The sequence below is a fragment of the Trichechus manatus genome, unplaced genomic scaffold (genome assembly GCF_000243295.1).
Source record: "Trichechus manatus latirostris isolate Lorelei unplaced genomic scaffold, TriManLat1.0 scaffold00002, whole genome shotgun sequence".
NCBI lineage: Eukaryota > Metazoa > Chordata > Mammalia > Sirenia > Trichechidae > Trichechus > Trichechus manatus.
In genome coordinates this window covers 18744182-18758460 of record NW_004443938.1, presented here as the reverse complement: position 1 = coordinate 18758460, position 14279 = coordinate 18744182, and the positions used below count along the sequence as shown (strand labels likewise).

The following is a 14279-nucleotide window of genomic DNA, read 5'->3' as shown; positions in this document are numbered from 1 at the left end:
TTCTTTATGTTGAGGTGTAATCCATACAGAAGGCTGTAGTCGTTGATCTTCATCAGTAAGCTTCAAGTCCTCTTCACTTTCAGCAAGAAAGGTTGTTTCATCTGCCTAACGAAGGTTGTTAATGAGTCTTCCTCCAATCTTGATGCCCCATTCTTCTTCGTATGGTCCTGCTTCTTGGATTATTCACTCAGTGTACAGATTGGATAAATATGGTGAAAGGATACAACCCTGACACACACCTTTCCTGACTTTAAACCCCTCAGTATACCCTTGTTCTGTTCAAACAACAGCTTCTTGGTCTATATACAGGTTCCACACGAGCACAATTAAGTGTTCTGGAATTCCCATTCTTCAAAATGTTATCCATAATTTGTTACGATCCACACCAGTTGAATGCCTTTGCATAGTTAATAAAACATAGGTAAACATCTTCTGGTATTCTCTGCTTTTGACCAGGATCCATCTGACATCAGTGATGATATCCCTCATCCCACATTCTCTTCTGAATCTGGCTTGAATTTCTGGCAGTTCCCTGTCGATGTACTGCTGCAACCGATTTTGAAAGATCTTCAGCAAAATTTTACTTGACTGTGATATTAATGATATTGTTCGATAGTTTCTGCATTTGGTTGCATCATCTTTCTTTGGAATAGCAACTAATATGGATTTCTTCCAGTTTGTTGGTCAGGTGGCTGTCTTCCAAATTTCTTGACATAGACAAGTGAGCACTTCCAGCCCTGCATCCGTTTGTTGAGACACCTCAATTTGGTATTCCATCAATTCCTGGAGGCTTGTTTTCACCAGTGCCTTCAGTGAAGCTTGAACTTCTTCCTTCAGTACCACTGGTTCTTGATCATATGCTACCTCATGAAATGATTGAATGTTGACCAATTCTTTTTGGTACTGTGACTCTATGTATTCCTTCCATATTCTTTTGATTCTTCCTGCTAGGATGAGGGAAGGACAAAAAGGAATGGATAAAGACACATTGCAGCCAGTAACAAAGGCAGACCTCATGATTCTAGGATAGATCTCAAAGGTACCGGGCTTCTGATTCAGGATCTCTTTTAAACTAATTTTGATACTAAGTAGGATAGAGAGTCCTGGGCAGTCTCATTTTAGGCAAAGCATGATCATACAAAACTCAAGAGCATTAACAAAGGAATAGCAAGGACAAATTTTTACAGGTCGCATAATAATATGTATGAAAAAAATTAGTTTTACATATTTTCTCTAACTCAACTTCTATATTGATCTTCCATTCCACAGAAAATGTAATCTCAGTTGTTTGTGGGTAAACTAAGAAATTTTCATTTTTAACATCCCATTGATTCAGGATTTGCTCTCTCTCTTTTTTTTGTTCAGAATAGCATCCAAGTTATTGACAGTGTACATATAGCAATAGGGAATCTGGGATGCAGTGTTTAGGTCCTTGGGAGACGCTTCTGTGCCATCTCGTAATTGACAAAAAATGTGCAGTTAAATGATCTCCAGTTATGGTCATTGCACACTGGTCAGTCGTAGGCCCTCACCAACCTTTGTCCCACTGGAAGGCATCTGGAGTCTTCCAAGCAGGGTGTGTGGAACTTTCTCTGATCTGCCTAATCTGTCATACAGTTTTTTCTACTTCGTCCTGTACTGTTGCTGAGAGTATTCATCCATAGTCTGCTGCGTCTCAGGGAAAACAGTTATGAAATGGAGCCATATTACCCTCTATTGTCATTCATCAAGATTAATAGAGTAGAGTTGTATCATTGATCCCTTCAACTCCACCATAAACGCCTACCAACTAGATATGGAGGGATGGATGCCTTCTCTAGCTCTAACAGACTCTTTTCTTCCCATCTCAAAGGCTCTTCTGTGGTCTGTAGAAGACAAATTCAGTGATACAAGGGCCATGGGAACTCAGTCAACAAATATTCTTATCAAGTCTTTTATCTAACACAAGATTGCAGATTTCTTAAAGTTAAAACCCAGGAATTAGATATCTTTGTTTTCTATTTTCTCCACTGGCAAACTCTACCCCTCCTTGTTGACTACATGTCTCCTGTGCCCTGAGTGTAGGGGGTCAAAGAGTTGAAGGTTGATTACATAGAATGTGTATATGGTGGGAGAGGGCACATATAGCACATTGTAAAGTGACATTGTGAAGTAGATGAAATTAAAAAAAAAAAACTTTAACTTCCAGACCCAAAATTTTGTGCTTTTGTGATTTACCTATAGCCTTCCCACCAAAATCTACTTTCAGACAATTATATGATAAATACAACCCTAATAACGCAAGCTACCACCCATCTGTCGGTTTGTTGTACCATGGTGGCTTGTGTGTTCCTATGATGCTGGAAGGTATACCACCGGTATTTCAAATACCACTATAGTTGTGGAAAGAGACAATGGAGACGCTCAATATTATCAGTCAAGACAAAGCCAGGGGCTGACTGTGGAACAGAATATCAATTGCTCATATGCAATTTCAAGTAGAAGCTGAAGAAAATAAAAATAAGTTCACAAGAGCCAAAGTACAACCTTGAATGCATCCTGCCTGAATTTAGAGACCATCTTAAGAATAGATTTGATGCACTGAACATCAATGAATGAAGACCAGAAGAGTTGTGGAATAACATTAGGGACAATATATGTGAAGAAAGTAAAAGGTCATTAAAAAGATAGGAAAAAAAAAAAGACCAAAATTAATGTCAGAAGAGACTCTGAAACTTGCTCTTAAGCAGAGTAGCTAAAGCAAATGGCAAAAAGTTGAAATAAAAGAGATGAACAGAAGATTTCAAAGGGAAACTTGAGAAGACAAGGTAAAATATTACAGTGAAATGTGCAAAGATCTGGAGTTAGAAATCCAAAAGGGAAGAACATGCTCAGCATTTCCTAACCTGTAACAACTGAAGAGAAAATTCAAGCCTTGAGTTGCAATACTGAAGGATGTTTTAGCCAAAAAAATGGAATGATGTAAGAAGCATCAAAAAAAAGTGGAAGGAATACAATAGAGTCACTGTACCAAAAAGAATTGGTTGATGTTCAACCATTTTAGGAGATAGCATACGATCAAGAATGGCTGATGTTGAAAGAAGGAGTCCAAGCTGCACAGAAGGCATTGGTGAGAAACAAAGCAGCAGGAGCTGACTGAATACCATCTGAGATGCTTCAACAAATGGATGAAACATTGGAAGCGCTTACTTGTCTATCTATGGCGAGAAATTTGAAGACAGTAACCTGGCCAACCAAATGGAAGAGATTCATATTGTGCCCATTCCAAAGAAAGGTGATCAAATGGGACGTGAACGTTACCAAGTAATATAATTAATGTCCCATGCTAGCAAAATTTTGCTGAAGATAATTCAAAAATGGCTTCAGCTGTATATTGATAGGGAACTGCAAGAAGTTCAGGTCGAATTCAGAAGAGGACATAGAACAAGGGATATCATCTCTGGTGTCAGATGGTTCCTGGCTGAAAGCAGAGAACACCAGAAAGATGTTTGCATGTGTTCTATCAAATATGCAAAGGCATTAGACTGTGTGGATCATAACAAATTTTGGATAACATTAGAAAGAATGGGAATTCCAGAACACTTAATTGTGCTCATGCGGAACCTGTACATAGATCAAGACGTAGTTGTTTGAATAGAACAAGGAGATACTGTGTGGTTTAAAATTGAAAAAGGTATGCAGCAGTATTGTATCCTTCCACCTTACTGTATGCTCAGCAAATAATCCGAGAAGCTGGATTATGTGAAGAAGAAAGCAACATTAGGACTGGAGGAAGACTCATTAACAACCTATGGTATGCAGATTACACAACCTTTCTTGCTGAAAGTGAAGACAACTTGCAGCACTTACTGTTGAAGGTCAAAGACTATATCCTTTAGTATGGATTATGCCTGAGTGTAAAGAAAACAAAAATCCTCACAACTGGACCGATAAACTACATTATGATAAGTTTTGCAGAAATTTGAAGTTATCAGGATTTCATTCTGTTTGGATCTACAATCAATGCCCATGAAAGCAGCAGTCAAGAAATCAAATGACATATTGAATTGGACAAATCTGCTGCAAAAAATCTTTATAAGGTGTTAAAAAGCAAAAACGTCACTTTGATGACAAGGCATGCCTGACCCAAGCCATGGTCTATTCAGTCGCCTCATGTGCACCTGAAAGCTGGACAATGAAAAACGAAGACGGAAAAATTGATGCAATTTGAATTGTGATGTTGGTGAAGAAACTTGAGTATTCTATGGACTATCAGAAGAATGAACAAAGCAGTCTTAGAAAAATACTACCAGAATGTTCCTTAGAAGTGAGGATGGTGAGATTTTGTCTTGCTTACTTTGGACATGTCATCAGGACGTAATGTTTGTTAAAGTAGAAAACCCATCACCGTCGAGTTGATTCTGACTCAGCGATCCTATGTTAAAGTAGAGGGTTAACAAAAAACCAGGGAAACCATTAATGAGGTGATTGACACAATAGCCGAAACAATGGGCTCAAACATACGAAGGATCATAAAGATGGCTCAGGATGGGGCAATGTTTTATTCTGTTATACATAAGGTCTCCATGAGTAGAAGCTGACTCAGTGGCAACTAACAACATTGGCTCTTTGCTCTAAGGAAGAACAAGTGAACCAGAGTTTCTGCCTATCTCCTGAATTTGAAAATCCCTTCCTTCAGATTTACCTACATCCAGAATGTAGCAGCTTAGAATGCCAATTTGCTTTCTCTGTCATTGGTTCTGTTAGTGAAAAGGGAGTCAACAATACCAATATTTTTCTGAGTTTTCATTTTTCTTACCTGACCTGTTAGCATCAATAATTGTGATAACAATAGCAATGGCAGAAAATTACCAGGTCTTAATGGAAAGAATGCTAAATTAAGCTCGGGGAACCTACTTCTAATTCTATATTTTATATTAACAACCTGGCTGACCTTGCAAAATTTATTTAACCTTTCTGGGCATCAGTTTACTTTAGTTAAAGAAGGATCATGGCTGCTCAGAACTGGTGGTTTGCTGTAGCTATATACACTAATGATAGTTCCCCTTATTACAAACATCACTTTACTTAGAATCCATAAGGTAAGAAATAAGTTTTGCAAAACATGCAGGAAAGTTATGATTCTTTATGTATGTTTTCATCTGTACTGTGTAATTATGGAAAGATATTTCAAAATAAGGAAAAAATAAATTTCAGCAGTAAATTAATGCTTGTACTTTTGTGTTTACAGAGTTTTATAGTAACGAAGTATTAAGGATAAATTCAACTATAGTTTTTTTTTCTTATGTTTATTTTTCTGGAAGTATCCATATGCTAGCTAGTATGGGGCCACTGGTTGAAAAAAAAAGGAAAAAAAGCTTTTTTAAAAAATAAATCTGTGAATTAAGGCTTTGAACCTGCAGATGGTGCTATGATCTCATTTTGAAATTCAGTTTTGCTTTCTAGTTTAAATTCATAGGAAAAAATGCAGTTCTTTTAGTCGTTTATTTTTATTCAGGAGTAATAAAATTGAATTATTTCTTTTTATTTTTGTATTTTATTATTATAACGGGAGAAAATTTCTTTACCATTGGAAACCATCTACTATATTTACCTCTGTGAATGCTAAGTAATTCCTTAGACTCAATAATAATCAACCTTTATGTCTTTATTTCTGTAAAATTTTTCTGATTATCTTTCGGCATTGCTTTGTTTGTGACTCTCGATCAGCTTGCTCTGCTTTTGCTGTTCTTAAACAAAATTGCTTCACTGAGAATTGGGTGAAGAAGAGCTAAGAAGATAAAAAAAATTCCACATGACAAACATTTCAACCTTCAGTTTGTAATAATCAGGTAAAAGAAGATTTCCTGGAATTAAGCCACAGGAACTCTGGTTTAAGTCAGAGCTGTCAACTGGGAAAAAAATTTCCAGACATTTTGAAATTTAATTCATTTAATTTTTCTTGTAACTGGATTACAAAATATGATTAAGAATGGCAAGATACGCTTTTACTGAATCAGCCTGACTTTGAGTGAAGCAAATAGATACTAAAAGCTTAAAGTAGAAGAAAGAAAGAAAGATTTAGAGCCATCATTTCAAACAAGAATGTAAAAGAATAAATACACTGGAAATTTTTTTAAAAAATGAACAAAACAAAAAATTAAAAAGTTTTAAACAATGGAAGGGAAGAAGGTATTCCATTTTGTTAATGAAATTGTTTATATAGCTATATTTTTACCTTAAACTCTGATTGAATCTATGCTAGGCTACTTGGAGTTGACAACCCACACGTAGAAATTAAGTATTTTTGAAAATTCTTTAAAAGTACTTTCCAGCTTATTATCTGAAAAGTGATTGAATTGGAAATGTTTAAAAGAAAAAACTGGAGTTGGTATGGGATGGAGGGAGAAAGACAAAATCAATCCATGTACTTATAAAAATGACTAGGATAACTTTAAAAAGGGAAGAAAAAATGAATCTCTCGAGGCATACAGTCTGATAACAACTTATTCTTTGGATCATTTTGAGACAGTGTATGTGAAAGTGCACTGGACGTCATAACACTTTATACGAATATGAAATAGCAGTGCTGTTAATGTTTTATATACCAGCATGCATTTATACTATCTTAGAGCCCTTCTGAAACTTTCATCCAGGGGTTAGTTTCGCCATAAAGGAAAGATATTAATAGAAAGATTAAAAATTATTTCTAGATGCTTTGAAAATTAGGATAGATCTTAAGAAAGATTATATCAGTATCTACATGAATACTGTAAAAATATCAAAGCATTTGGAGAATTAATGCTATGTAATAAAGGAGAATTACACATTTGTAAACATATGAACATAAGTGTTTGTTGCTTTCTGCCTTTGTTCTTGCACATAAAATCCTTATTTTCTGAAGGAACCCCAGTGGCCCTGGCTATAACACCATAATCACTCTCTTATTTCATCATTACTAAATTAAAGATCAAAGCATTTCACATTAAGCTATTTAAAGAAAAATAAATTTTGTTTAAAGAAAAGTAAATTTCCTGTCTATATCTTACATTTTGAAGTTACTATAAATTTGTATAAATCAGACATAATGACAATTAAATAACTTCAAGTCCTATTCATCCCATGGGAGTACTACTGTGACGTCTTTCTGAGAGCTTCGTGATTGCTCAGCCCAGAGTATAAGCCCTATAAAATGATAGGCTTTGAAATGCTTGTCAGGGTAGAGTGAAGAGGAGAGCTGGCAATTCATATGCCAATCCTTAGCCAGTGCGAAGTCTGGGTTAGCACTAAGGGAAGAGAATTGTTAGAGCCTTTCCCGGCCTCACAGGACTTCAGCACCTAAGACAGCTCCAATACTCTCCTTCAGGGCTGAAGGCTCCCAAGGAATTTTACTCAGCAAGGTAAGTGAAAACTTTACTTTTCTTTTTTCCTCTTGGCTTTCCTCTGTTCCTTTGTTCCTTGCTCCCTTCCTCCCTCGCTTCCTCCCTTCCTTCTTTCCTTCCTTCCTTTTCCTGCCTCTGGAACTTTTCTCAGGATATATTGAATTTTTCTCTCTCTTGAAAAGAATTTCACAATGTTCCTCCTTAGCAACAGAAAAAAGGCAAGTTTCTCAAGTCAGCTGGTAAGTGTAAAAATGTCTCAACTTCTTCTCATACGACTAGATTTTCAGAATTCACCCTACCTGCTCTTTCACTAAATACTGTTCTTTTTTTTTGTTTGTTTGTTTTTGAATACATTCAACTGGCTTTTATTTGGTTGCATATAAATTTTTGACTGAAGGATTCATTGGGTCATTTGTTTTTGAAGTTTTCAACCTATTTTTTTAAGTGCTATGCTTTTTATGTCATGTGTTGGTTGATTAAATGAACCTATGAAGCATTTGTTTTCCTCTTTTTTAAGTTTAAATGTTGTCGTCTTTAGCAAAAGAAACAGCTAAAGTTTCTTTTGAACTCCTAAGTTTCTTCCTAGAAACTATTTAGAAATAAAATGTGTAAATGGATTAAATGTAAAAAACACAAGCTTTGTTTTTAAGATTTTTTTTTATTTTATGGTAAAAGTTATTTCAATTATAATTATGTGGTTCAATGATAATTTTTTGCATTAATTTTCACTATTAAGTTGTTTAAACTCAGGCAGGAAATACAGTCTTAGTAATATCTATAATTAGAAGAGAAAAAAGAATGTAGACACAAAATATTTTTGTACTGATATGTATATACACATATATACCCATATTTAGAATTTACCAGAGTAGAAGAATAATCAAATAGTTGATACCCCAGATTCATATTAATTATATACGAAAAGCATAAAAATAGGAGAAACAATTAGTTTCTTGAAGCTGTTTCCCTAGTCAGAAAAATACTTGACCTGGATGTTCCAACTCTGTTATAAGAAGATTGTCCCCAGGGTCATTTCCAGCAATGCAAAAATATACAATATGGCATTCGATATATACTTGGGCCAACTATGTGCTTGATGAGAGATAGGCAGCAGATAAAAACGACTCTAATTTTTATTCAAGCACCTATCACCAGAAGAAATCTTGATTTAAACAGTAACCATATTGTAGTTTAACTCTTTCTACGAGATGAAAGTTACTTTTTCCAAACTTACCAAGGGACTTAAGAAATTACTGCTAGATGTTCAGAATTACCTTGGTGCTGGCACTATGGCTGGACAAGCTGATGTGACTTTCTCCTTTTGAAGGCCCAGAGATGGAAACCAGAAGTAAGTCCCAGCTCCTCCTGCTCCTGACACTTTGCAGTGTCTTCTTCTCACACACGCTGGCATGGCCTCTTCTCAGAGCACCCCCTTCTCTGAGGTGAGTTCTGCTTCAGTTCAGACAGTTGGACATTCCTTCTTCATTTACATGGAAATCTCCTGTATGTCATTTTTGACAACTCATTTTTTTAAAACATGCATTGTTTATTTACATCTCTTGGTTGATGTGTTGAGCAAGTGCTTTTCGACATCGGGTCAACTGGATGATTCCAAGTCCTGGAATTCACTCCCAGGGCATTGGAGACAGTGCCGATTATTAGTCTATGGATTAAGTGAATCACATTTCCAAACAAGGTGGAAGGTGGGTTTGACTTTCCTTTCATCCAAAACCAGTTTTAGATAAGTTTTATCCATTGCCATATCAGCTCAATTCAGTTTCTGAAAAGATATGTTTACTTGCTAATCTCCTTATAGTTTCTTTTCAAGATCAATCAGTAAAACAGAAATATTTTATTTTAAATAATCATGACATTAATATGCTATTAGTGAAATACGTATAAAATCGTGTTGGACAGAATCAGCTTACCAATATTAAAAATTGTGGGATAACTGATTTATTGAGACAATCTTCCCCAATAACTAAACTATAATTATTTGGCTTTAACCATAAATACCTAGTTTCACTGACTTATTATGTTGTATTGCTATTTCAAATTCATAAAGCATAACATAACTCATATTTAAAACTCTATCTGAAATATAATACTTTTATGCTAAAGAAGCAAGCAGTAACTGAAAACAACATTAGCCTGATTTTTCCTTCCTGTTAATAGGCACCACTATATCAAAGACAAAAATAATCTTTTCTTACTTGCCCGTTCCTGATTCTCTGCTCAAGGTGGACTTATGCTCACTTGAGTGAATAATCTCTTAGCTGTTAGTGTTCTCTGTGAAACTGGCTTAAAGCTACTTCCTGTGTTGCTCTGATAACTAAATAGAATGTTTTTATCTGGATGGTTGTATCAGAACAGATGAACACTCACAAGAATGCTCAAATTTGCATTGATTGCTAGGACTTCTTGTTACTGACCACCAACTACTACATCACCAAAGATACACAAGTGCTCAGGAGATGACACATTCCTTGGAAGTTTATCCTAATGGTGCAAATACACGCACACACACATAATTCTAATGATGTGCTGGTTTTCAAATGTGCAGGCATCCACAAATATATCCCATAGATAGACATGACTATTCTTAATCTTCTAGTATAGCATCGTATATCCCTTATTAAAATTTTGTTAATACATAAGACTAGAAACCAAAAGTTCACAAAAATTGCTAAGTTTAAGTAACTATGCATAGATGGATGAATTCTTTTGACTCAGTCAATAAAGAGAAATGTAGCCAGCCAAGATGAAGCTCTAAAGTAAAGTTGAAGGACCTAGAGAGAAAAAAGCAGTTCATACTCAGTTCTTGATGTTTGGAACAAATGATATTAAACATCAACATAGGCACAAATTGCTCCAATTTCAATACTTAATATGAAACAGAATTCCAAGTTTCTATCTTGGATAAAAATTTTCTACTTGTAAAGTCTTTTCACTTTGCAAAATGAAGATATTATCAAGAAAGTGCACTTTGCTTAATACTCGGATAGGACTGAATGAAATAGCTCTTATATTTGGTACATCCAGCTAGTACAAGTTGTCTGATATCAATGTTATGGGATTTTCAAATATTTGCCTTCTTATATTCTCATAACCACAGAGGCCATTAAGTTCAATTATGCTATCCATATATTGTGAATGAGTGATACTTCCCAAGATTTTTAGTTTCTTATTTCAAATTGTTGTAAAACCACAAGCACTTATAAGAAAGGGAAAGAATTATACTTGTGCTCTATTTTTCCTTAATAGGTTGGGTGACAGCATACCATTTGAAGGAGCAAGTGAACCTGATCAAGTTTCATTAAGGACAGACACTGACATCTTGCAAAACGCATTTGCTGACAATGATACACCCTATTATGATGTATCCAGGTGAGTTCACTGAGTTTTATTTTAGAAATATAAATGTTTTAGTGTTATTTCAGTCTGAAGCTATTTCTTTAGCATAGTGCTATAGGCTTCCATGTGTCTTGGCTTCATTCAGCCTGATTTACTGAAGCTCTATTGACTGTACATGATTTTTACCTAGAAAGGTTGTAACAAGCCAGGATGAACAAACCACTCCCTTACATTCTGTCACACAGAATTTCAACATCACAGATTGTTCCAACCCTGGTAAAACCATAGCAGTTAGGATTCCATGATGGAGTAGGTTCTAATGCAAGAGTTTCATCTCAGTGTGAAGAAATGGTGTCTAATGGTTAGAGCTGTGTGTTCCTTCAACTATTTTGTCTAGAGCAGCATTCAAAAACAGAGTAGCTCTATGGTGAAGGCAACGTATAAAAGGTTCCTCATTTACATAAAAAGGTTGGACAACAGTCCATAAGGTTCTCTCTATCTTAAGAGATTTTGTTTGCAAATATTTTGGCAGAAGAAATAACAAAAATAATATTTTACTCTTACATATATTTTTATTCAAGACAGTAGAAATAAAGCTCCATAAACAAATAAATAGAAACTAGTTTAAATATATTTTTCACACCAATATGTCTTAGAGAAAAATTAGTTTTAAGGATTCTACTAAGGAGTATTATTTAATATTTAGAAATACTTGCTAAAAAACTAATTTTTTAAAACTTTTTCAAATTCTTAGGTTGGAAATATAGAATATATCTTGTTACAAATGACTACAAAATATTTTTTGTTAGGTTGTTATGAGATCTCCTTTTGAACTTGAAAAGAAGCTTTCATAATAAACTAAGTTCCTTTGTTATTTAACGAGCCAAAATTATATTTTAGAAAACAGTTTACAAAATAATAGCTATCCTTTCCTCCTTATTTTAGAAATGCCAGACATGCTGATGGAGTTTTCACCAGTGACTATAGTAGACTCTTGGGTCAACTTTCTGCCAGAAAATACCTTGAGTCCCTTATTGGAAAACGAGTTAGGTAAAGAGAATTTATCATTTTTATCAAAATCATTATCATTACTTAATATGCAAATTGTTATTTTCGCTGTAAACAATTTATTATTCAAAATTGATAACCTTTTGATAATGTTTGATTTCGTTAGGCAAGAATAATTTATATTTCTGAATAAAGTATACCAGGCCCATGGATTAAAAAAATAAAGCTTTCTAGTAATATCATGCTGCCTCCAGGCACACTTACTTTTCTTAAATAGAAATCATTTACAAATCTGACATCAAACTGGACTAGATACATTAAAAAATAAATAAGGGATAGTAAAAACTGAAGCAAATTTTTAAGATCAGCTATAAGACTTGTTTTTTACTTCCTGAACGAACCAAGCGTGGGGGTGGTTCTTTCTTTAAATGGCAGATAGCTGAATAATTAGGTGGCACTGCTGAGAGAGGCATAGCTTCTAAAGAAGCATTCATATTTAAACAACTTTTACTCCTTATCATAGAACACTAGTTCAAGTATCCCCTCATTTATTTATTTATTTTTTGGATAAATTATTTGCTCAGTTAGTACAGAATATGCCTTAAGGCAGTCCCAGTAAATGCAAAACCGTATCTGATTATTCCTTGTTCCTCTAGGCTTAGGCTCAGTGTATTTTTCTTTTAGCTTTTTTATGATCAGAAATGAATTGGGTTGAAATTCCTTTTTATATAACTCCCCCACCCAAAAAAATTGGAACGCTGGCACATTTACCATTCCTTGTTAAAATATTTTGATTTCCTTTCATCACATTCCTTAGCAACAACATCTCAGAAGACAATTCACCAATCAAACGTCACTCTGATGCAGTCTTCACTGACAACTATACCCGCCTTAGAAAACAAATGGCTGTAAAGAAATACCTGAATTCAATTCTGAATGGGAAGAGGAGGTAAAGAAAAAGAGAACTTGCTAAAATGAGAAATTATGCATGGCTTTCAAAACACAAACTTTGTATAGAGACTTTCCATCCTATTTTGGGGTTTACACTTGCCCAGATGTGATGGGCAACCTCGGCTCATGTTAGGCTACCCTGGAGAATTGTAGACATACTAACATCGAGGCCTTACTCAAATCCAATCGTCAGGAAATCAGTGTCTCTGTGTTGGGCCCTCGACATTGCAATTGTTTTAGTTGATTCTACTGTAATGCCTGGGCTGCTAGCACAGTGGTTAAGGGCTCTGCTGCTAACCAAAACGTTGGCAGTTCAAATACACCAGCTGCTCCTTGGAAATCCTATGCGCAGTTCTACTCTGTCCTGTAGGGTTGCTATGAGTCGGAATTGCCTCAGCGGCAATGGATTTTTAACAGGCCTGGGCTGATAGTGATGGCTGTGGAGACATCCAGACTGAACCTGGGAACATATTTTATCAAAAGAACTGATTTAACAAGAAAGAAAGATGGGAAGAAAGAAAGAAAAATGCAGTCAATCAACAATTTAGTAACATGGAAACTTTGAAGTCTACTTTTCCCTCCATGTGCCTATACAATACCCTTATTTTACCAAATGAAACCATGAATATTTTGTATTTTTAGATTCTATAAAACCTACATCTCCCTCTGGTGTGTATATATTGGAGCAAAATACCTAGGAAGTGGAGGTCTTTCTCTTCTTTCCCAATTGATTTTGTTTTTACAATGAGCTTTAAGGATAATTCTGTTTGGATGAGAAGATCAGACAAGATGACTCTCTTTGCCCACCAGATTATAATTCTGTAAGAGTTATTTTAAACACTTTAAGACTGAGTAACAATGTATACATAATAATATGTTCATATATAATACTCACTAGCCTCGGAGATCATTGTTTTGTCCCAAGTGCGCCTTGCAAAGCACAGCGGACAACGCAGGTCACACATAATTGTTTCCTTTTTTTTTTAGTACACAAAAAGCATTTGGAGTGGAGGTACCTGAGATAGCTCTACAGACCTCAACTACCCTTATTTAAAAAAAAAATTATGTATTTTGTTGTTGTTGAGAATATACACAATAGAACATAACACCAATTCAACAGTTTCTACATTTATATTTCAGTGATATAGATTACATTTTTCAAGTTGTGCAACCATTCTCACCCTCATTTTCTGAGTTGTTCCTCCTCCATTAATGTAAACTCACTGCCGCCTCAGGTTCCTATCTAATCTTCTGAGTTGCTGTGATTGTTTCTTTAAAGTGTTCTCATTTAAGAGGCATGACACTCACAATATTCTTTTTATGGTCTGCAGCAGTGAGGGAGAATCTCTCGACTTTCCTGAAGAGTTAGAGAAATGATGAAAACACTCTTTGGAGCAAAGCTGCTGACAACTTCCCAGTGGTGGGTACATCTGTGCGTTCTTATTGTATTCTTATAGCAGCCACCTAATTATTTAAGTGGGTAAGCGTCACTTGACAGGCTTAAATAATTTCTCACAGTGAGACATCATCTAAAAAAGACACTTCTCTCTGAAGTGAACCCCAATCCAGTAAATAGATTTAAATTATTCATGTAATGTTCTGATC

General features: G+C 35.2%; 1 protein-coding gene across 1 annotated transcript; it reads left to right on the top strand.

Moving 5' to 3' along the window:
* The first annotated feature begins 8692 nt into the window (after positions 1 to 8692).
* Positions 8693 to 14060, top strand: VIP (vasoactive intestinal peptide). The gene is made up of 5 exons (XM_004368820.1): positions 8693 to 8803; positions 10626 to 10748; positions 11661 to 11765; positions 12541 to 12672; positions 14006 to 14060. Exons 1-5 carry the CDS (start codon positions 8697 to 8699, stop codon positions 14049 to 14051), a joined length of 513 nt encoding a protein of 170 aa, XP_004368877.1. The 5' UTR covers positions 8693 to 8696; the 3' UTR covers positions 14052 to 14060.
* The last annotated feature ends 219 nt before the right edge of the window (positions 14061 to 14279 follow it).